Raw genomic sequence first — 23579 nt, 5'->3', positions numbered from 1 at the left:
GAATTTGGTAAAGTAGCAGGATACAAAATTAATGCACAGAAATCTCTTGCATTCCTGTACACTAATGATGAAAAATCTGAAAGTGAAATTAAGGAAATACTCCCATTTACCATTGCAACAAAAAGAATAAAATACCTAGGAATAAATCTACTTAAGGAGACAAAAGGCCTGTAATGCAGAAAATTATAAGACACTGATGAAAGAAATTAAAGACGATACCAACAGATGGGGAGATATACCATGTTCTTGGATTGGAAAAATCAACATAGTGAAAATGACTATGCTACCCAAAGCAATGTACAGATTCAATGAAATCCCTGTCAAACTACCAATGGCATTTTTCACAGAACTAGGACAAAAAAATTCACAATTTGTATGGAAACACAAAAGACCCCAAATAGCCAAAGCAATCTTGAGAAAGAAAAACGGACCTGGAGGAATCAGGCTCCTGGACTTCAGATTATACTACGAAGCTACAGTAATCAAGCCAGTATGGTATGGCACAAAAACAGAATATAGATCAATGGAACAGGATAGAAAGCCCAGAGATAACCTCCCACACATATGGTCACCTTATCTTTCATAAAGGAGGCAAGAATATACAAAAGAGAAAAGACAGCCTCTTCAATAAGTGGTGCTGGCAAAACTGGACAACTACATGCAAAAGAGTGAAATTAGAACACTCCTTAACACTGTATACAAAAGGATTATAGACCTAAATGTAAGGCCAGACACTATAAAACTCTTGGAGGAAAACATAGGTAGAACACTATATGACATAAATCACAGCCAGACCCTTTTCAAGCCGTCTCCTAGAGAAATAGAAATAAAAACAAAAAAAAATAAATGGGACCTAATGAAACCTAAAAGCTTTTGCACAGCAAAGGAAACCATAAAGAAGATGAAAGACAACCCTCAGAATGGAAGAAAATATTTGCAAATGAAGCAACTGACAGAGGATTAATCTTCAAAATATATAAGCATCACATGTAGCTCAATATCCAAAAAATAAGCAACCTAATCCAAAAATGGGCAGAAGACCTAAATAGACGTTTCTCCAAGAAGCTATACAGATTGCCAACAAACACATGAAAGGATGCTCCACATCACTAATCATTAGAGAAATGCAAATCAAAACTACAATGAGGTATCACCTCATACTAGTTAGAATGGCCATCATCAAAAAGTCTACAAACAATAAATGCTGGAGAGGGTGTGGAGAAAAGGGAACTCTCTTGCACTGTTGGTGGGAAGGTAAATTGATACAGCCACTATGGAGAACAGTATGGAGGCTCCTTAAAAAACTAAAAATAAACTACCATATGACCCAGCCATCCCAGTACTGGGCATACACCCTGAGAAAACCATAATTCAAAAAGAGTCATGCACCACAATGTTCACTGCAGCACTATTTACAATAGCCAGGAAGCAACCTAAGTGTCCACCAACAGATGAATGGATAAAGAAGATGTGGCACATATATACAATGGAATATTACCCAGCCATAAAATGAAACGAAATTGAGTTATTTGTAGTGAGGTGGATGGACCTAGAGTCTGTCATACAGAGTGAAGTAAGTCAGAAAGAGAAAAACAAATATTGTATGTTAGCTCATATATATAGAATCTAAAAAAAAAAAAGGTTCTGAAGAACCTAGGGGCAGGAGAGGAGTAAAGACACAGATGTAGAGAATGGACTTGAGGACACGGGGAGGGGGAAAGGTAACCGGGACAAAGTAATAGAGTGGCATTGTCATATATACACTACCAAATATAAAATAGATAGCTAGTGGGAAGCAGTTGCATAGCAAGGGGAGATCAGCTCGGTGCTTTGTGGGCAGCTAGAGGGGTGGGATAGGGAGGGTGAGAGGCAGGGAGACGCAAGAGGGAGGGGATATGGGGATATATGTATATATATAGCTGACTCACTTTGTTATGCAGCAGAAACTAACACACCATTGTATAGCAATTATACTCCAATAAAGATGTTAAAAAAAAAGATGACTTTAAAAAAAAAAAAGGATATAGGTTCTTCCAGTAATACTCCTGGAAAAGAAATGGATGTGGGGGCCCCTGGTCTTTCCTCCCTGGCTGCTGGTTGGGGGATGATGACAGTACATTTTGGGCCACCTGCCTCTCGATTTTGCTGTGAGCAAAAATAAACTTCTTGTGGAAGGTACTGTATTTTGCAGTCTCTTTGTTCCAGCAGCTTAGCTTCTATCCTGATAATATAACTCCTTACTCTAATTTCCCAAGAATAAGAGGGTCCTTAGGGTCACTGACATGAGGGTGTGGGCCCTCAACCCTGCAAAGAGCCCACACAGGGACTAGAGCCTCACGTGGCTCTCCTCTGTGGGAGGAGGTGCGTGTCTGTCTTCCACACGGTTCCCATGGACACATGGCTCCCTGTGACTCCTTGAGGGGAGAAAAGAGGACCTTCACACCTTTTCTATCTAAAGAGAACAATCACAATCAGCTGACTAAGAGAGATGGCATAAGGCTAAGTGCAATTCATAATTAACCATCAAGAGGATGTCTGCAGGCACTGGTGGCAAATGATAATTCCCAGAGGCACCCAGTCCCTAAATGTCTCAGTGCCTGCACTAGAGACAGTGGTCTAGAAGCTGTTCTGCTCTTCTTGGAAACAGGCTCCAGCCCAGCCTCAGCTCCTGGTAGACCCATCCTCACCCATGGAGACAAATAGGGTGAGGTGCTTTTCTCCAAGCTGTAGCCAGCTGCCTTCAGAAAGGGTGATCCATAATCAGCATGGACTTCCTCTGAAGGGAGAGCTTTGACATTTAAAAAGAATTGAATTCATGAATACAGTTCCACTTAGGAGAGACAGGGAAGGAGAGAATGCTGACTAAATGCTATGGAAAGGACTGTGGTGCTGATGGTGTGGGAGGGGCAGGGAAGCCCTGCTCCATTAGAGATGGAGAGGGGCCCCCAAGAGTCAAGATCTTCCTATCTGGTCTACTTAGAATCTCTAGAAACAGGAGGATTGAGAAGAAATGGTGGGGGCGGGAGAGAACGTGGATTAGGAAGTCAAGCCTGGTGGGAAAGGGCAGGTGAAGGAAGCGCCCCTCCCTCTGTTTCGGGAGGCTGCTTTCCCAAGAGGAGGGAGAAGTGTGATCCCCTATGGGTGGTACCCTGAGCAGTGCTGGCCTGGTCTTGGCGTCCAGGATTTCAGCTCAGTGAAGGCTGAGACTGTAAAAACAGAAAAAGCGAATTTGGGGCAGCCTCACACAGGACTCAACAACAGCCTGGGGGTCAGAGAAGAGCCAGGGCTGGGACTTACCAGCAGCTGGCAGGGCCTTGTGTGAAGCTCCGAGCCGTTTGGAGCTCTGTGCAGTGTAAATGCAGTTGCCCAACACAACAGCCGAGAGTCTGCCCTTTCATCTTTGGAGAGATATAATCAGCAACCTGACAGAATTCTGGCAGAAGCAATTAGCTCATGAATGATTTATCAGGTATCTCAAGCAGCTAAGGTCTTGGGAGTGCTGATCTGCATACTGCCCCCAGGAACTCTGGGACAAAAGGGGAGGGCACTGGCTTTAATCTGCATTAGGGATTTTGGCCAATCTGTCCATCCTTCCCCATGCCCTCCCACCATACACATAACTCCCTCCTCCACCACCACGCTGGACCCACATGTTCACCTCCACCGGCTCCCCCTCCAGGGCGGTCCTCCATGCATCCCCACTCTCTCCCCCACTCACTCCGCCCCAGCCATACTGGTCTCCTTGCTGCATCTGGAATGTGATAGGCCTGGCTGATCCCACCTCAGGATGTCAACACTCGCCAATCCCCTGTTTGGAATGCTCTTTCCTTTACGTGTCAGCATGGCTGGCTCCCTCACTTTCTTCAGATCTCTGCTCATAGGTCATCTTATTGTTAGGGAGGCCTTCCCTCGCCTCCTTGCTCCCTGCACCCCAATAACGCCCTCATTTCACCCCCTAACTCGTCACCGTTGACATATGATATATTTGTTTGCTTGTTTGCTTACTATCTGATTCCCAGCATCAGGGCAAGTACTTTCTCTGTTTTGCTATTTCCGTGGTTGAATGAATGAAGAATCTGTAACCTGAAATCCAAAGAAAACAATGATCTAAATTTCCTGCAAGCTGACACTTCTTCTATGATGGACCAAATAAAGACAATTCTACCTTTAGGTTGTTTATTCAGCAAATATCTCTTATCCTTCACATCCATTCAAGCTGCCAAGTTCTATAGGTTCTCCTCCTGAAATTAACTGCTTCCTTCCTTCCTTCCTTCCACCACCTACTGTTTACTGGATACTTACGAGGTACCAGGAATAATCTCTTATATTATTCTCATCTTACTATTCTCACTGCTGCCCCTCCACATGAAGCCTCACTAGCTTGCATCTGTCCAAATGAGAAACTTCCTACCCAATGGCACTGCCTCCTTTTTCTTTCAGTTCATCCTGTTGGACACTAGATGAATTTCACTTCCCCTCCCTGTTCATAATTCTGCAGTGACTCCCTATTGCCTATTGAATTAAACAGGGATTACTGATCGCCACTCTGAAGACCCTCCATAAAAATCTCAATCTACCCATGAGCTCAATCAACTACTATTTTCAGAATATATGCTTTAGCAAAACTGGCCCTCTCATAATTTTTGGAATGTGCCCACATGCTGTTCCTATCTCTGGAAATAACAATTTCTGTCAGCCCAAATTCTATCTTTCAAATGCACTGTTAAATGTCACCTCTTTGTACCTTCACACCCGATGTAGCCTCTTTCACTTTTGAACTCCTATGATAGCAGGTTTATACAGTTCTTAAAATACCTGCTATCTTCTTCCCTTGTGTATGAGTATATGCAGAGGTTCCTTATCTTATCCAATAGAGGACTCTAAAGCTTGTGGTTATATCTTATTTACCTTTTTTTTTTTTTTCCTCTGTAGCAGCTAAACCAAGGTCTTACTCAACATGCATGCTCACTTGCTATTTGTTGAATTCTAGTTATGGAGCCAAGACTGTTTATATCAAATTGTAATTTTTAATTCAACTTCCAGTAAGTAATTATTGAGCATACTTTGTTCTAAGTATAATGCAAGGCAGTATGTAATGGTCAGAACTAGTGATGCCAAAAATAAATACTAACAAAGGCAGATTCAGGGTGAATGTGTACACATAGTGTGGCTGCCCCCCAGCACTTCCTAAATCCCAGCTTTTGGTTTGATGAAGTCAGAGATGATGGGCTTACCTGGTAATGCTGTGTGTTCCAGGTGGCCCAGCTGGGGCTCTCTGGTGATTCTGTAGATCAGTTCTGCAGGCTCCGTCTCCCGGTCAGTGGCAGAGAGCTGCAGAGTGGTGATTTTCTTCATCGAGTTTTCATCCAAGACCAGCCCTTTATTGGTGGTGATGACTGGTGGAGATTTGTCTTCTGAAAATATCAGAAAGAGTGATTTGAAATGGGATCATTTTTAGCCTCCTTTCTTCAATTCCGGGCCTGGTGTCCAGGGGTAAGATTGGAATAGTCTCCAGGCCTGCCCCTCAGAGAGCATATCAAGGAGCCACGGCTTCGCACAACAGACAGGCTAGGATTCCAGATTTCCACAAGAGCACCTAAAGGAAAGGCTCAAGCCTCAAGGTGAGCACAGTGTGTACCATACAACCTCAGGACTGCTGGAGGACTTTTAGAAACCCAGTGCCCCCTTACCCAAAACACTGATGGAAAATGACTGGCCAATCAATTTGTTGCCTTCTCCATCAACCACATCAAATTTAAAAGCAAAGCTCCCGCCAGATTCTCCTTTTCCATGACTGTATTCTACGTGGCCTGTAACACGGACAAGAAAATCACAATTTGCTATTAGTGTTTTCTGCCCTTACTTCTGAAACGTCAGCTGAGAATTCAGTTGGTATTCACACCGGTGAATCAGTTAACCCCTTCTCACTTAGACATTGCTTTTGACATTTTAATCTAATATTTTCATTTCCTCCCTTTCATCTCCCACTAGCAACTTCCTCCTCATCAATGGCTCCATCATGATAAAATCATCCTAAGTAGCAAGTAGCATTGCTTACAGTTGAGGCTTGGCGTCTGTGGAAGACCCTAAAGAAGTCTCATGAATAACTAGATCAGCAAAACTGCCCATGTGGAAAACGTGCACTGACCGGACCCACGTCATTGGTGTGACCCTGTTAAATAGCCACGTCACAGGGCAAGAGGACAGAGAGCTGCAGCCCACATTCTCCCAGAAGCTGTCACTCCCATTTCTCAGTACAGCCTTCATTCATTTAAGGAAAGACACCGGATATAACCAACCAACAAAGAAATAGGTGAACAAAATAAATAAACTCTACCTACAAGTCAAATGGATCCAAAGGGAAAAATGCAATATATGACATTTTTGTTAACCCACAGCATCACTTATAAGTACCTAGCAATGAAAAGAGAGCCAAACACGTAGGAAGAGGTGCCTGCTCTCATATTCTAAAGCGGGACACTCCCTTCGCTAAACATGTCTAATGAGATTTTGGCTGCTATCAATTTGGGGCGTTAGTGCAGACGGGACTTTCTGCTCCTAGGGGGACACATTTCCACCTCTAAATGGAACTGCATATCATTACATGACGCTGGATTACCTTCCTCCCAAATATGTAACTTTCTTTCCTTTTTTACCCCTGAAAGCACTGTACAGTAACTATGTAGCATTTAACATTTATGCTTTTACATTACATCAGCATTTCCTGGAGGAGGGATGAGCTAGGTAATCTCCCTCAGGCAGCTCCAATTTATGCCCTTCCATTTTGCTTAGTTCATTAACTTGTGCTCTTTGGGGAGTTGGAAAGAGATAGAAATTGTTCACCTAAGGCAGGCATAATTTTCACCTTAATCCATCCCAATTCACTTCTTTTTCCTCTCTCTCTCACACCCATTTTTAGCATCATAGCAAGTCAAAATGATTTTTTCGTCTATAATAGCCCCCAGTTTCATCAATGCTATGTCAAAGCATGAACACGTTTTAGCCAAGAAGGAGAGTTTTTTGCAAAACCAAAAAAATTGAGGAGACAAGAAAGAATAAATGAAGCTATAACTCAGCTCTTACTTCAAAACAAAAGTGCTCCGTTTGCTGCCATAGGCTACCAGGCACTTAACTCTCATTTGACTACTGGGGGTGGAGTTTCTGGAAGTCTGGGTTGGCAGAAGAGAAGCAGCTGACCTTGGCTGATGTCAGCCTGGGTGAAACTTTGGACGGGGCCTTTAACGGAGATCTGCTCCAGGCTGTCATGTTTTACCAACTGCAGGCGCCCTGCACCAGGATCTTCCTTCAAGATGTACATCACCTGATGGTCATCTGAGTCAGTATCTGTCACTTTCAAGTGCTGTTCTGTGATGGGCGCTACGGACCCTGGAAGAGAATGGGATAGATTAGGTCATTCCCCATCATTGCTTTTGAATAGGACGTCAAATGACTTTAGGAGACTGGAGACTAAATTAACACACACTCCCTGGTCTAAGGAAGTATCAGCTGCCTGCCCTTCTGTTTCCAGCTGAATAAAGTTTAATTTCCATTAAGTGAATAGTCCCAACTTCCCAATTTGCTAATCACCCCTTGAGTTTAGATCTGAGCCCCTTTTCTCTTCTGATCCACTTTCACTCTCTACCTGTGCTCGCCCTACGCCCGTGACCTTTCCATTAGTATCTAGATCTATGAAATAACTCCTAGTTCTGTGATGTAAATGACTCCCAGACCTATGATGAAACCTGCTTGGACCTAATTTATTTCCTTAAGGATCACCAAATCATTAAAAAACAGCTTTACATAAACTCCCAAACATATCTGTTGCCCTCTCAGACTGAATAGTCAGAATCACTGTTCCTCAAGACAGAATATATGGTGAGGGTTACAGAGCAGGGAGACCTGAGCGCTGGGCCCTGGAAGGCTTGCACAGGTGTTGGGGACGGAGACAAGGCACTGTTTCCTGGAAAACACGTCTTCTCAGGGTCTTCTCCCTCGCTTCCCTCTCCAGCCATTTTCTCACATTAAAAATAGTAAATTCTGATAAAGTAGGTCCTAGTCACTCATGTGCAATACATCCTAGTGTTTGGAGTGGCAATCCTCCACGGGCCCTGAGTGTCCCTGCATGTTCTTGCTGGGTAATGCCAAGAATGCAAGGCCTGACCACTCATTACCCAGGCCATTCTCAGCGAGTAACCCTGAGGGATGAGGTGACATCTTCCTCTGGGACAAAGACCAGGCTTGCTTATCGCTACTATAACATGGGGAGTTCCCCAAGCTCAGTGTTCCTCTTCTGTAATGCATTACACTGCACACGGAGGTATTCATCTGGGCCCTCCGTATCACCCCCATGGGACTTGGAGGGCATTGCGAATAGATACAAAATTGCTCTTGGCAATGCTGTCTGCTGTGCTGTCACAAAGTACTTTGTCTCTGACCAAGGAATCTCATGTCTTCTACCAGCGTCCATGAAACAGTAAGAGGATAACTTATTAGCTTGTAAATAGGGCAAAGTTGAGTCCCATACCTAATACTTGAGACCTTTGGGAATCTCCAAATTTTCAAATACCATTATACCATATATTTTTCACTACAAAATACATGTGAAACTAAGAATAAACAAGCAAACGGAACTCCAGTGGGACACAGATGCTCTGTGGAAAAAAAGCCCACTCTCTAATTAACTCTCTACTGCAAACTGACTCCAAGACTGACATGTGTCACAGGTCCTTCAGTGTTGCTTATCCACAAGTAAAACTGTGAACATTAGACCCTAGAACACCATATCTAATGGTTCTCAATTACTTACCTAATCTCTCTTAGTGCATGATGACTTCCCAATTGCCCCTCCATGCCTCTTTTTTTTTTTTTTTAAAATAAGCAACTTGAAAATCCTGCTAGATTTTGTTGTTTGTTTCCATGGGGTTGGTTGGGCAGTAGCAATGTTCTAAGAGACCTGGGCCTACGAGTAGTTGGACAGATGATGATTTTTGTGGACCTTGGGAATACTATAAGCTCTTCTCAATCTTTTCTCAAATTCACAGAGGTCCAAAGAACTTCAGAGGTTTCACATTTGTCATTCACAACTCTTAGTGTCCCCAAAACAACAGTTCTCCCCAACACTAGTCTCCCCAGATTCTGCACACCCAGCTCAAGATCCTCCCACGGAGCTGAGCTGACATGGAAGGAAGTACTGCACACCAACAAAGAAGAAACCACGGCCACTCTCTTCCATCCCTGTGGTACCTGCTGACAGCTGGAGGCCTTGGTTTACAGCCAAGTGGGGGGTGTCACCTGTAGGCAGCTCTGTGTATATCTCCATCCTCCCTGTGTCTGTGTGGAGTCCATCAGTGAGGGAGAACCGGAACTCATCCACTGCCACACCAGGACCACCAGGCATGTACCCAACCAGCCCGGCCAGGATATCCTGGTAGGTGAAGGAGGAGCCCTGGACCAAAACCCTCCCATTCTCCAGAGGCTCAGAAGCAGTTTGCCTCCGGAGCAGATGACCTGAGGAAGGAAGCGAAAAAAAGAAAGAAAGAAAGAAAGAAACAATGGTAGAGTATATATGGCACTAAAACATTGTCTGATTTTGTCAACTGCTTGAGCCTGGGTAGAATGCCAAGCCCCTCAGAGGCTCATGGTGGCACATAAATAAATGACCAAGAAATCAGCATTTTACATAGAAGTACAGGGTGCTGCTCTATGGCCTCATCTCCAAATAAAGAAGACAAAGTTCGGCTTTTCCTGGTTAAAAATCTCTTAAGGAGACACAGATGGATACAGTAATATGGTGGCTTAGGAATCAAATCTCTCTCCATGAATTCAAACTCACTTCATTATCTAAACCTTATTTTCACCTTCTGCAGGGTGAAAATAGCACTCTCCACTTGCTGCCTTCCGCCTGGGGCATCTGGGGTGGGAGAGAGGAATATGTTTTAAATTCCTTTTAAATTCAGAAAGACACTAAGCATCTTTGGGCTGAGGCATATTTTTCTGTTTTCAAGGTCATGTGTACCACAAAGGGACAGTTAAAGTGCTTCATTAAAGAAAGTGAAAGTGGATGAAGGCAAGCTAAAATGCAATGACCAACAACCTCACCTGCTTGCTCTCCATCAACAACAGTTTCATCTTCAAAAGGCCAATAGCCATTAGGATGGACTAAGATACCACTTGGGAGATGAAAGTTGCAGAGCTTTAGCTAATACTAGGGGGATGGCACTTAGAAAAGAAGTATGTAGAAGAGTCCTATGGTGGTTTTCTAAACTTCTGGTTTAATCAGGAAAAGTGCTTTCTTTGCAAAAGGAACAAGCTCATAAAGATGTCTATACCACGCCTCTAACCTGAAGTGAACACCTTTTGTGATTAATTTCAAGGCTGCTATGCTGTTCCTTGCAGGCAATGGCCCAGGATGATCAAGCAATGATGCCTACTCTGAGAAGAGGATGTGCAGATTCTGAAAACTTGTTTTGCCTGAGGTTACATAAAAAAGCAAGAAAACAGCTGAAGTTGAATTTCAGAGACACCAGGATTCAGGCTTTCAGAGCAACCAGAGTCTACTGTGACCCCAAAGGATATTAGCTAGCTGTGAATTTGACTATACTTTGATGCAAAGAACGGACTACACACCAGCAAGGCAGAAGAATCATCAGCTGACGTCTATGTGTTTATTCTAATAACCCATCGGGCACCTCAATTAAGAAGCTGCCCATAGCAGTTGTGTCCTACCATGGCCAGGCTTTTTTGTCAGTACAAAAATCAGCTCATTATCTGGAGTGTCCAGGTCCTGCAGGCTCAGAGAAGAATTGCTTATCACCACTCCCGAGCTCAGCTGCACGCCAAGGGGCCGCAAGGTCATCCTGGGAGGCTCGTCATTCTTCCTCTGATTAAAGCATAAAATATTAGGTCTCACACAGATACTGGTTTAAGAAGAAAAAAATAACATGCATTATTCAGAGAAAGTAACACCGCCACATTAACTTTCACTACCGAACTAGCATGAAACGTGTCATTGCCTTTATTGTTATTATTATTATTATTGAAATATAGTTGTGTTAGTTTCAGGTATACAGCAAAGAGGTTCAGTTATATAGATATATTTTTTCAGATTATTTTCCATTGTAGATCATTATGAGATATTGAATATAGTTCCCTGTGCTACACAGTAGGTCCTTGGTGTTTATTTTATGCATAGTAGTTTGTATCTAATATGTCACCATCTTTAATTCCCACTCAAAATGGTTAGGTTGAAAGGCGAGCAGGTCACACAAACCAAATATCCCCTTGAAAAGACAATGATGGACATGCTACAGAAATCTTCTCAGGTATTTTCCATAGGTACAAGGATGACATTTTCCAGACCAAAAATATGGACATGAGGTTAGACAAGTATATTTGGGAGATAAAAGGGCACATTATTTGAAGTCAGAACAGTCTTAGAAGCCTAAGCATGGCACAGTACCTGTAGGAGGACACATATTGGAAACTGTGGGTGTCTAAAGATATCTCCTTGACCCCCATCCTTGTGCCAGCACCCCTCAACCACCGTCCCTGAACGGTGCCGAGAGTGCCATGTTTTATTTTCTCAAAGCAGAGGGCATTCCATTCTGATTTTTATCTTTTATCTCTCTCCTTGGGGTGACAGAGCAAGCCTACGTAGTTGCTCAAATGAGAATAAATACAGCATCGAGGAACACATTTCTTTCATGTTATAGTGTAATGAATAAATGCACTAAAAAATATAAGAAAAGGCAAGTACGCACATAGAACCACATACAATAATTTCAGGGAAAAACAAGCATATGCTATTTTTCACCTAATATGAGACTGGCAAGGTTTCTCTGTCTGACCCTCACAAACTGTTTTCACACAGAACAGATAGATTTTACTCTGAAATGGAAATTCCGATTTCCACGTCAGACCATCCCCAAATGCCAGCCTTAATTCTACAAGTTTCCTAAAGGTCAGGGTTATATTTTAAAAACTGACCTCTAAAATTCAAGGTCAAACCCAATCTTCTTTGCTTTTGAGTTCACATAAAGCTATCTAATGGTGGGATATTGTGGTCAAAGGCCCAACTTATCCAACTTCCAAAGTCTTTACCTCGATGGTGATGTTGACGCTGTGGATTTCTGATCGACTGTTTCCATCACTTACATAAAAACTGAAAATATCATGGGTTGGCTCAATGCTTTCATGAACACTCTGAAAGTAGTAAATGTAGTTTTCCAGGACATCTTGAAGAGGGATTGATGCTTCTAGGTCACTGGTAGTTCCAGGGCCAAATCGATCACCTGCATCAACAGCAAGAGGGAACTTTTACCTTGATCCATCAATTCCTGCTTCCTGGGCTGAACCAGAAAGTCTGACAGCACTATCAACAGAAGAGGAAAATATGTTTGAGAATAAAGGTGGGAGAGTGGAATTGGAAGACTTGGGGTGGGATCCCAGTTTCCCCGCTATTTTTCATCTACAAATGGGAATCAAATGAGCTAACGTGTATGAAAGCACTCTGAATGTTAGTATTTCATAGAGCATAGACTCAGTGGTTGTTTTGTTGGAAATATTTGATAAAATAAGTCATGGGACAAGTATTGATACAACAGTAAAGGTTTTACCTTCAGCTTTAGTCAATTTCAAAACCACTCTGCAAGAGGAACCTTCTTTCTTTACACAAGAAAAGGTTAACTGCATACCTTGTTATCTAAGAAACATCTCCTCAAGCATGTTTTCATTTGACTCTTCAGTTCCTTAAGGAAACCTCTGCATGGGCTAGTGCTCAGCCCCTGGGATGGTCGACCAGGGCTACTGTGATGCTCAGGGACCATCCAGAGCTCGGGTGCAGTTCAGGTACTGAGATGCTCAAGTACCATTCAGTGCCGGCTCTGGTTACCTCTTCTTTTCCTCCCAACCCCAAAGGCCAAGGGGAAGAGTAAGCACTGTCTAAATGATGGATGACTTGTCTCTTACTTGGTCTAAGTCTCTGTAATTGATTGATTTTAAATTGTTACATTTCCTTCTAAAGAGAGGAGAAAAATGAAACCCCTGTGTCTTCAAACACTCCCTGGATATACATCAACAAAGAAAAGTGTAGATAGAAGATCTGAAAACGATAAGGCTTTCTCTTTCCCTCTTTCATGGTCCTTTGCAAAGATTAGGTCATATAGTAAAAGGCCGTTGACTTCCTAGATTGCAGACAGGGTCATTTTTCGTTTACCTCCCAATGTAAAGACTAGGAATGAAAATGCTTCACTTATAATTTGTTTGAAACAAGAATTCAAGACAAATATTATTTTTTTCAATGACATGAATTTTCTTAAATTTTACCCCTCAGATATGATTCCTCTTGACACCAGAAGAATAGAGGGCTCTAAGTGACCAGTGACCTGATAACCCCTAGGGCATACAGTTCAGGGTTTCCAAAAGGAATTGCTGTAATTCCTTCAAATTTTATTTTCTCTTTCCTTTGATCACTGTAAATATAAGAAATATAGTATCTTTATTTGGGTCAAAAATAGCCTAAGTAAATAGTGCCTAAAAATATACTTGACTAGAATAATGACTTACTTTCTGTCTTAGAAAACAAGCTATTCAACAAGTGAACCTGCCACTGAAGCTTTAAGCACCAGTCCTTTCAATTTTTAAAACTGCACCTTCTGTTTTTTCACATAAATCACTCTCATTAATGTTCTTCCTTGCCTTCTTAAACAGAACATACTATGTGCAAATTAAATAGTTCTTGATGTGTGCAGGCTATAATCATGAACATCTATTATTGCATTGCACTGGAACACAGAGATGCCCAACAGGTAATCAAGGTGGGCCCTGCCCTGGTTGTGCTGGTACTAAAGGAATGTAGATTATCCACGCTGTTAGATTTCATACCAGACAATATGATTATTCTGTTTCTTCCATCTTGCCGGTATGAACTTAAAGCTACTTCTTCTAATGTTTTTAAAAAGATGTTCTTCTGATCAGCTGAATTCTGAATCTAGGTAGCTAGTTTCATATGTATAAAACAGACTTGGTTCTGAACTCCCATGGAGCAAAGGGTGGGTCCTTATACGATGTGCCTTGGAACAATTATTTGCCCCCAGAACGTCTTTTCCTTACTTCCAGGTTCATACTAATGTAGAGCAATGGTTTTCCAAGTGTGGACCAGCAGTAATGGCCTCACCTGTGAGCTGGTGAGAAATGCAAACGCATGGGTCTCACCAGCCTCCTCAAACAGGAACTCTGGGGTTGCCGCCCAGGAAACTGTGTTTGCACAGGCCCTCCAGGTGAGTCTTACGCACATTAAAGTCTGCGAAACACTTTAAGAGAGACTGAGGCTTGCCAGAAATTTCACTTCTGCATGTACTCCAGGTTAGCATAAAACGATGTTAAAAAAAAGCTTAATAAGAAATCACCTGGAGAGAAGAGAAGGCCGGGGGCAACCATCCTTTCATGATTCCCCACCTTTGCCTGTGCTCTTCCCTCTGTGAAAATGCCATTTTCCCTCTGTCCAGAGCAAATCTCACTGACACTTCAAGTTCCAACTCAAATGTTGCTTCCTCCGACTTTCTTGCCTTTACAGGCAAAAGTAACTGTTTTGTCCTATGTCCTTTCTCAGTGCTTTCCTCCTTTCCCTGTCCTGGCGTTTCATGATTGTAATTTATCAGTCTTCATATCTGTGTCCCACTCGAGGCAGGGGCTGCATCTTATTCATCTTTACATCCACTGCATAAACATTTGTTGAGATAAATCTAACTCAGCAATAAACAAATCTAAGAGCACACACTGAAAGGCAAGATGGGGAGAAGACTCAAGATTTTCTATAGGAAAACATGACCCCTGCTAAATGAGTTTCCGGTAACCAGGCTCAAATCCCAGGCACCACGCTGGTCACAGATGCCTTCAGTCACTGGCCTCTCTGTGGGAGCTGCTAGCTGCACACCAGTTAGAGCCAAGCGCTGGCACTCAGGAATCTCACTGCGGAGGCAGCGGCACAGTCACCTGCCAGGAGCTGTCTCAACCGCCAGTCACTGTGGTCTCAGCGGACCTGTGGACGTTATCCACCCTCTCCCCTCCCCTTCTCTGCGATAATCACCAAGGGCAGTGGGTCCAGGGTAGATGGTGGCGGGGGGGAGGGATGTTGAGGAGAGGGTCACAGAGAGACAAGCATGCATTTCAATTCATGTCATATCCTTAGAAAAAGCTGAGACGTAAGCTACGGTTCAGCTAAACTGCAGCTGCCTCACAATAAAAGGACAGAAAATTTTATTTCCTTGACACTCAATTCCGAGTGCAATCCCCAAGCCCCTGCGTCCCCATTGCTGGCACTCCAAATGCCCTCACCCTGCTCTAGTTTTTCCCATAGCACTGATTGACCTCCTGACGTCTTACACAGTTTTTTCATTTATTAGGTTTCTTATCTGTCTCCTCCCACCAGGATCTAAGGCACCATGAAAGTAGTGGTTTCTGTCTGTTTTGTTTACTGATATATCCCCAGTGCTTAAAAGAGTGCTTGGCATACAGGAAACACTCAATTTTTGTTGAGTCAATGAAACCTTCCCTCCTTCCATTTCTTTGAAATGGTTCCAGTCCCTCTTTAGTTCTCCATATCCAGGTTAATTGCAGACAGTTACCCACCTCCACGCTCCCTTCTCTCCAGGTCTGGAACAACTCTAGAGCCAATCTACTGCTGTTACCTGTCCCCGTGTTCTCGATGCAGCCGTACTTGGGCAGGGCACTTAGTTTAATGATGGCGTCACCCTGGAGGCTGTCCTGATCATCAGCAGCAAAGAAATGGTGAAATGAGAGTGGGGCTCTCCCTCCCTCCTCAACCTAAGAAAGAAAAGATTGGAGAGAGTCCTTGGGCGGTTGCACGTAACTGCAGTAAAAGGAACTGAATTGAAAAGAGTTGCCTGGGGTGACCTTCCAGTACCAATTCCACTTCTTTTAGGAGACAGATCCTCTACACATGAGATGAGGAATGTTCGAGCTGCTGGGACCGGGCAATCCTTCAGCGCCTCTCGAAGCTACGCTCAGACACGGTGACTTCCGTGTTTCCCTTCAAAGTTGTGCTTCCTTCCATGATGGATCTGGTTGTAAAGCAGCTCTGGCCCATTCTAATCACCTACCTTGGAACAGCTGCACGACAGGATGGCTGCCTTCCCTCCGTATCAACGTTCAAAAGCCCGCAGCTACAGAATGATTCATCCAGTCCTCCCTTGGATACTACGAGGGTAGCTCTGTCCTATAGGAGTTCCCAGCAGGAAGTCCCATTTATCCCATGATAGTGTATGTTTATAGGTGTGCAGGAAGAAAGGGCTCACCATACCTGAAAGCTAGTGCTTATCTTACTGTCAAGGAGGAAAATAAATCAGTTATGAGTAAAAGCAGTTGCTCCAGCTACCTTTTTCCTTTAGGGCCCTATTTTGTATGCTTACTTTGCAATCTGACCCTAGTGTTTTTTGCTAGCCTGCTGGATATGAAGCCGTTTACTTCTGAATGACTATTGGCTAAATATAGGAAGATCTACAAGTTACAAAGTGGAAGGTCACTCTGACTCTGGGAATGGGGAAGGTCCAAACAATTGCCCCGAAGTGTGGACATGAAAAAAAAAAAGGGTGGAATATCAGAACCATTTAGAAACAACTCAGTTTTATGAATTTTCAGTTGTTCAACAAAACCAGGAATCCTGAGTTTTTGTCATTATGGTATGTACATAGAGCAGAACAAGGAAAGTGAATTAACTTTTATGGAATCCCTACCATGAGCCGGTACTCTACTGGGGCTTTTTAGTGCTACTTTATTAATCATCAGAGTAATCCTTTATGTAATAGGAATAGTAACACTTTAAAAATGAGGAAATTGGGACTTCCCTGGTGGTGCAGTGGTTAAGAATCTGCCTGCCAATGCAGGGGACGTGAGTTTGATCCCTGGTCTGGGAAGATCCCACATGCTGCGGAGCAACTAAGCCCACGCACCACAACTACTGAAGGCCGTGCACCTAGAGCCCGAGCCCCGCAACAAGAGAAGCCACCGCAATGAGAAGCCCGCCCACCACAACAAAGAGTAGCCCCACTCGCTGCCACTAGAGAAAGCCCGCGTGCAGCAACGAAGACCCAATGTAACCAAAAATAAATATAAATAAAATAAATAAATTTATAAAAAAATGAAGAAACTGAGGCTAAGAAAGATTATATAATTGGTCCAAGGTCAGTCAGCTAGTAACCAAAATGGCACTTGAATTCAGGTCTAGGTAACTTCATGATCGAGGTACATTATATTTCACCTCCCAACGCCAAGGAGCTATCAATACTGTTTACAGTGATAAGTATCAACTCCATTTAAGATGGAACCTGGGAAGCTGCTCTGGCGGCGCAGTGGTTAAGAATCCACCTGCCGATGCAGGGGACACAGGTTTGAGCCCTGGTCCAGGAAGGTCCCACATGCCGTGGAGCAACTAAGCCCGTGAGCCACAACTATTGAGCCCGTGTGCCACAACTACTGAAGCCCGCTCACCTAGAGCTCTGCTCCGCAACAAGAGAGGCCACTGCAATGAGAAGCCCGCACACCGCAACGAAGAGTAGCCCCTACTCGCCACAACTAGAGAAAGCCCACACGCAGCAAGGAAGACACAATGCAGCCAAAAATAAATAAATAAAATAAATTAAAAAAAAAAAAAAGGGACCTGGGGACACTGTCCATATCCCTATGTTTTAGTTGCTGCAAACATTAGACTATAAACTCCTCAAAGATACATTCCTACTCCTACTGCTATATACATCTAGCATAGTATACAAAATACTGTACACCTCTAGATTTATGTCTGGCACAGAAATACTTGTTGACTAATTAAATAATGTGGATATAATGATTTGATCTCTGCATGTAATTATTTTCATACTTTTTGAAAAACTGGTGCTTGAAAGCCATACGTATCTTGATACTATTGCCTAGATATTTGAGGGGAAGGACTTGACAGCCAATTTAGGTAGAAATCCTTCATTCACACTGCCACAGACTCCTGCTCTCTACAGCATCCACAGTTCATTGATCTGAACTGCTTACGGTGATAAGGTCAGCAAAAGCAATGACTTGGGGTGGATCCTTGACGGGAGTGATCATGATGGTAAACCTCTGATTGTCCAGGCGGTTGTGGTCCAAATCAGAGACAGAGAAATGGAAGCTGTCAGTAACCAAATGACCACCAGTCTCAAACGCAGCCGAGTACCTACAAAGGCCAAGAGAAGAACAGAATGAATGAACTACACCAACAGGTCAAGTAAGATGACTGAATCTTTGTTTAACAATGGGGCCAGTAGTAACATAATCTTTCAAGAGAGCTACTGGTTAGTTGCTTACATATTTTAAAACAATTAAAAACAATTCTGTCACGTAACACCAGGTGGTTATATACCTAATTTTCTTGTTGTTGATGTCTTCCATTGTGAAATTGGAAACCTCTGAGAGTTCTTCCACCTCAGGTCCTGAGGTTCTTAAGAGAGCACCATACACAGGCAGAGAACTTAACTGAATCCAGATCTCTGGGTCGGGGGAAGAATCATCCTAATTAGGCAAATATGAGGCAAGACATGAATGCACGTTTGCAGGAATCAATATTTCCAGTAAAGATCTCGGGTGCTCCCTTCTCTACTAAATGGAAAAATCTCTTTCCCTTTGGGATAAAGCAACACCATTTAAACTACATGAAAATCCCAGTATTTATTCCTCCTAAAATGTCTCTTTGATAATGTCTTCTTTGAAGAGTAGCTCAAGATAATAGTAGGAAATGCACTTTAGGTATAGGGCGTAAAACAAAGAGATGCCCTATGGGTACTATAAGAGCCACACAAGGTTTTGTTTTTATTACAAGCATCTAGTGAAGAGCAAAACACAGTCAGAAATATGTCATCCTTCTAGAAACACAGTTGTAGGATTCTTCTAGAGTTTCTAAGAATAGTTTGCTTTTTAGAAACGGGTAAAATTCCACTATAACATATGATAATAACAATTTTAAAATTCTGTGAAACAAAGAATGGAAGGTATTTAGCTTAGCCAAGGACTCACTTTAAGTAATATTTAACATGATAAAAATTTTAGTTTAACAAAAGAATTTAGGAAATTATGGATTTCATTCTGCCTGGACCAAACCTATGGCTGTTCAACCCCCAAGATGCCCTATGTTAACAAGACCATTTATTTCCCTTTCCTCTGCAGTGTTTATTGAGAAATAAAATTGGCTTTCTGTGTTTCTACATGGACAATAATTAAATGTCTTAATGACAATTTCTTCTTTCTTCAAGGATATTTTTGGAAATATCTAGGAGGGAGGCAACAACTCCTTGGAAAGTTCCCTGCGTCATTCATCTTTTAGAGCAGCTGGCTGTGAACATGAGGACACTTTACACTTTACCACAGCAACAATGAAAATAAATATTGCATAGCCAAGTGTATTTTCACATGCAAATTTGCATGGCTATGTTGTACAGTTAGTTGAGGTACAAGATCAGGGATATGAGCACGGCTGCCTGGTGATCTGGGGCAGCAGGTTTTGTCAGCTCTCATTTCTATCCCCAGAGACCTTTGTAAGTTGACAGTTCAGAGCCTCAGTGCAAGATCATAGAATTTTCCATATTTCTTCACATCACTTGATAACAGCATGGAAGGAATCTCAAATTCATCGAAGCTGCAAAACTTCAGAAAATTTCCCCTAAATTTTTCCTTTAAAGTTTCTCTATTTTTCTACATGAGTTATCAAATACAATATGCAGGCTTCCAAAAGACTACTTCCTAATATTACTGTGAGTATCCTCTGAGAGGGAATTTTTAGAAGACAGCCAAGAGTTCTAAGGTATTATCTTCTGAGATGGTGATAAACTACAAGGACAGAGCTCCTGGCTCTTGATTAGAATGAACAGCTTCTAAACTCCACATTGGTAAATTTGGCAAAGAAATGCAAATTTCATGTCAGGCACAACTTATAATTTTTCACATCTCAAATGACTGTTGGGTTTGAAACAGTGTGATATCATTTGGATATTTTTTTTCTGAAAATGCTGTCATAATTTAGAGAAAATTACTATTTTGGGATGTCCAAGATACCGTGGGTGAAAAATTCATAAGAATATAGACTTTGTTCTTATGTAATTTTTCTACTCAAAGCCCTCTCACCCATTTTGTATTCATTCCCTTTTTAATTTCCTTTTTATTATTTATACATCTATTGACCCAGCATTCAACAAAGGACTAGAACTTTGATGATTAACATTTATGTATGAGCTCCTCTTTTATCCTGTCCCTGGGCCTACCATCACCCCGGATCTTGTTTCTTATTTCTTTGAATTTCTTGATATAGTTTGATATAGTATTATAAAGTAGCTTCAGTTTTTTTTAACTTAAGAAAAGGGAGTTAGACACTCCTCTTGTGGAATTTATTTTTCTTTTTACTCAGTAGCAGACTGCTAAGGTCCATTAATGTTGTTCTGTGCAGCTATAGTTCATGTGTTTTGAGTGTTCTCTAATATTCCATAGAGTAAGTACACCACAAGATATCCTGTTGATGCTGATGGACATTTGGCTTATTTCAAAATTTTTGCTATTACAGATAGACTACTGTTACAAATAGTATTGCTATAAACATTCTTGTATATATTCTTGTGCATATCTTGTGTACCTGCGAAAGTGCCTCTTGAATAGGAATCTAGGAGAGGAACAATTAGGGTATATGAACATTCATCCTCACAAGACAAGGCCAAATTCTTTCCCAGAGTGGTTGTTCCAATTTACAGTTCCATTAACAAAGAACCTCCTATAGATCTATTTCCTCTCCAACATTTGGTGTTTTCATACTTAAAAATTTTTGCCAATAGAATTGGTATGAAATGGTATACAGTCCTAACTTGCTTTCCCTGATGTCTAAAAAGGTGAATGTCTCTCCTTATGTTTATTGGCCCTATGGGTTCCTCTTCTGAAATTCCTGCTGATGTCTTCTGTTCATTTTTCAAATGGATTATCTTTTTATTCTTGATTTGCAGACATTCTTTATATTTTCTTTGTTATTTTTGGTTATATGTGTTGTAAATAAATATCTTTTTCCAATTTGTAACTTGTTTGTTCTTTTGTATTAATGGTGTGTTTGGGAGAACATTAATTTTAATATAGTCAAATTTATCAATTTCTTCTTTATAGTTAGCACTTTTTGTTTCTAGTTTAAGAAATTCTTCCTTTTCCCAATATCATGAAAATATTCGCCTATATCCTATAAAGAACTGTACACTTTTACTTGACACTTAAGTACTTGATTTGCTACAGCTAATATCTGTGTAGGGTATGAGGTAGCAGTAGTCTTTTTTTTACATATGAATAGTAATTTTGTGCAGATTCATGTTTTAAATAGTTTCTCCTGTTTCCACTGATCTGGCTTGCTATAGCTGTTTTATATTACAGTCCCAAGTGTGGGTCTGTTTCTGGACTCTCTAGTATATACCAGTGTACACTGCTTTAAATAGCGCAGGTTTATAATGAATCCTGATACCTGCCAGAGCAAGCCCCCGCCCTCCTGTCATTCGTTTTCAGAATTTTGGCCCTTGTTGTTCCTTATATATTGTAGAATCAGCTTATCAAGATCATAAAAAGTCCACCGGGCTTTTGATTGGAACTCAATTGAATGGAAAGATCACTTGTGGGACAATTGCTATCTCTTTGATACTAAATCTTCCTATTCATGAATATGGCGTATCTTGTCATTTATTTAGTGCTTTTTAAACGTCTGCCAATTAAGTATTACAATTTTCCCTGTAGAAGTATTGTCCGTTTTTTGTTAGATTTAGTCCAAAGAATATAATTTTTGTGATGCTATTATAAGTGGTATCATCTTTTTAGTTACATTTACTGGCTATTTTTGTTATGAATAGAAATGCTATCGTCCTGTTGACCTTCTATCTGGTCCCCTGGTAAATTCTCCTTTTATTTCTAAAACTTTGTCAAGAGACTCCTTTAAATTTTCTTTATAGTCAGTCATAGCATCAATTTTGTTACATTTATAACTAATATGCGTTAAGTAATATTATTATAGATGGTATCTTATTTTGAATTATAGATGGTATCTTATTTTGAATTAGTGTATTTTTGGCTGGTGCATAGAAATCTATTAGCTATTTAAGATTAATCTTATATCATCCTCTCCATATTACAAATGAGAAAACTGAGCCCTAGGGAGTTTAGTGACTTGTCAAGGGTTATTACGCTAGTAAAAGTGATGAGCTTAGATTAGAACCCATTCATTCCAACTATAAAACCCATACCACCCCTTCCTTACTTGTTTTCTTGCAGTACATAGCAAATTGTGTATAGGAAACCACGATTAAGAAGCAAATCACACAGAATCCCACTTTTGCCTTTTGCCTCTCCCAACATCACTTAACCCTCTTGCAGTTCATGATACGCTAATTAAGAACAGGCTCACTTGTTCCTATCTTTTTATATTCTGCTCCATTTATGACCAGGGTTTCAGATGGCTTTTTCAACTTTTCTGGATGTTCACAGCAAACTCACTAACTATGCATGTCTAGAAAAATCTTCCCCATGACATTAAGTACAAAACTCTTCTACAACTCTCAGAGAAAGTTAGTGTATAACTTAGCTAAGTCTTTAAAATATGCTATGCTTTCAGTGAGCTAGGATAATTATTTTGGAGTCTTTCCGCTCTAGTGGGTAAATTCACATTCAATCAATTTCTGAAAATACATGTCCAGTTGCCAACGGGCTTGCATTTTCATCTGCAGCTTATAATGCAGTTGATGGGAAGGAACTGCTCCTGGAATCCTATTTTGGTCTGTCAAACATTTTTCAAGCCTTGGTGATCTACTGATTAAATCTGTATACATACATTTTTATGAATTCGTGTTTCATAAGATTCAAAAGACCATAACCTATGGTAAGAATCACCCGTCAATTAAAAAACAAAATCAAAGGTGTCCTGAAACTACACTAGACCCATGAGAAGAATCAGGGTGGAACGCAGTTTCCCATAATCTAAAAAAAGACAATTTTAGGGGAAAATCTGTGCAAAAGCAATTGAAGCAATTGTTCCCAGGCCAATGCTTTACCTTAATGCTACTATTCAGGACTAGATTTTATAGCCAGACTATTCAGCTCAGAAAAGGATTACTTAAAACTATATAGTGTTTTTTTTAAAAAGGTCAGGTTATTGGTGGAAATTTTAAGATTAGCAAAGGAAAAATGCAATACTAAGAATGATTACCATTCAGACAATTATTCTTATTTTCAGCGTATTTGTCAAAACTACTCATTGGGCTTCCCTGGTGGCGCAGTGGTTGAGAGTCTGCCTGCCGATGCAGGGGACACGGGATGCCGCGGAGTGGCTAGGCCCGTGAGCCATGGCCGCTGAGCCTGCGCGTCCGGAGCCTGTGCTCCGCAACGGGAGAGGCCACAACAGTGAGAGGCCCGCGTACCGCAAAAAAACAAAACAAACAAACAAACAACAAAAAAAAAACTACTCATTATTGGGCTTTCCTGGTGGCTCAGTGGTTGAGAGTCCTCCTGCCGATGCAGGGGACACGGGTTCGTGCCCC

The 23579-nt window shown here is 41.6% G+C and overlaps 1 protein-coding gene across 18 annotated transcripts in view; it reads right to left on the bottom strand.

The window, feature by feature from the left end:
* FRAS1 (Fraser extracellular matrix complex subunit 1) overlaps positions 1–23579 on the bottom strand; it is a 474502-nt gene that overhangs the window by 79571 nt on the left and 371352 nt on the right. For 10 of the 18 annotated variants that reach the window (XM_028491960.1, XM_028491961.1, XM_028491966.1 and 7 more), the window contains 8 exons: positions 18404–18552; positions 18055–18217; positions 15687–15822; positions 12100–12290; positions 10726–10879; positions 9244–9507; positions 7198–7386; positions 5235–5414 (listed from right to left, as the gene is read on the bottom strand). In XM_028491960.1, coding sequence (XP_028347761.1) covers positions 5235–5414; positions 7198–7386; positions 9244–9507; positions 10726–10879; positions 12100–12290; positions 15687–15822; positions 18055–18217; positions 18404–18552 — 1426 coding nt within the window. Of the gene's footprint in view, positions 1–30; positions 3399–4005; positions 4084–5234; positions 5415–5690; positions 5811–7197; positions 7387–9243; positions 9508–10725; positions 10880–12099; positions 12291–15686; positions 15823–18054; positions 18218–18403; positions 18553–23579 lie in introns of those variants that run through there. The other 8 variants (XR_003680570.2, XR_003680569.2, XR_003680571.1 and 5 more) reach the window with 8 other exon arrangements.

This window comes from Physeter macrocephalus, chromosome 7 (genome assembly GCF_002837175.3).
Source record: "Physeter macrocephalus isolate SW-GA chromosome 7, ASM283717v5, whole genome shotgun sequence".
NCBI classification, from domain to species: Eukaryota; Metazoa; Chordata; class Mammalia; order Artiodactyla; family Physeteridae; genus Physeter; species Physeter macrocephalus.
The sequence above is the reverse complement of the archived record's forward strand: the minus strand, read 5'-3'. Positions and strand labels throughout refer to the sequence as shown.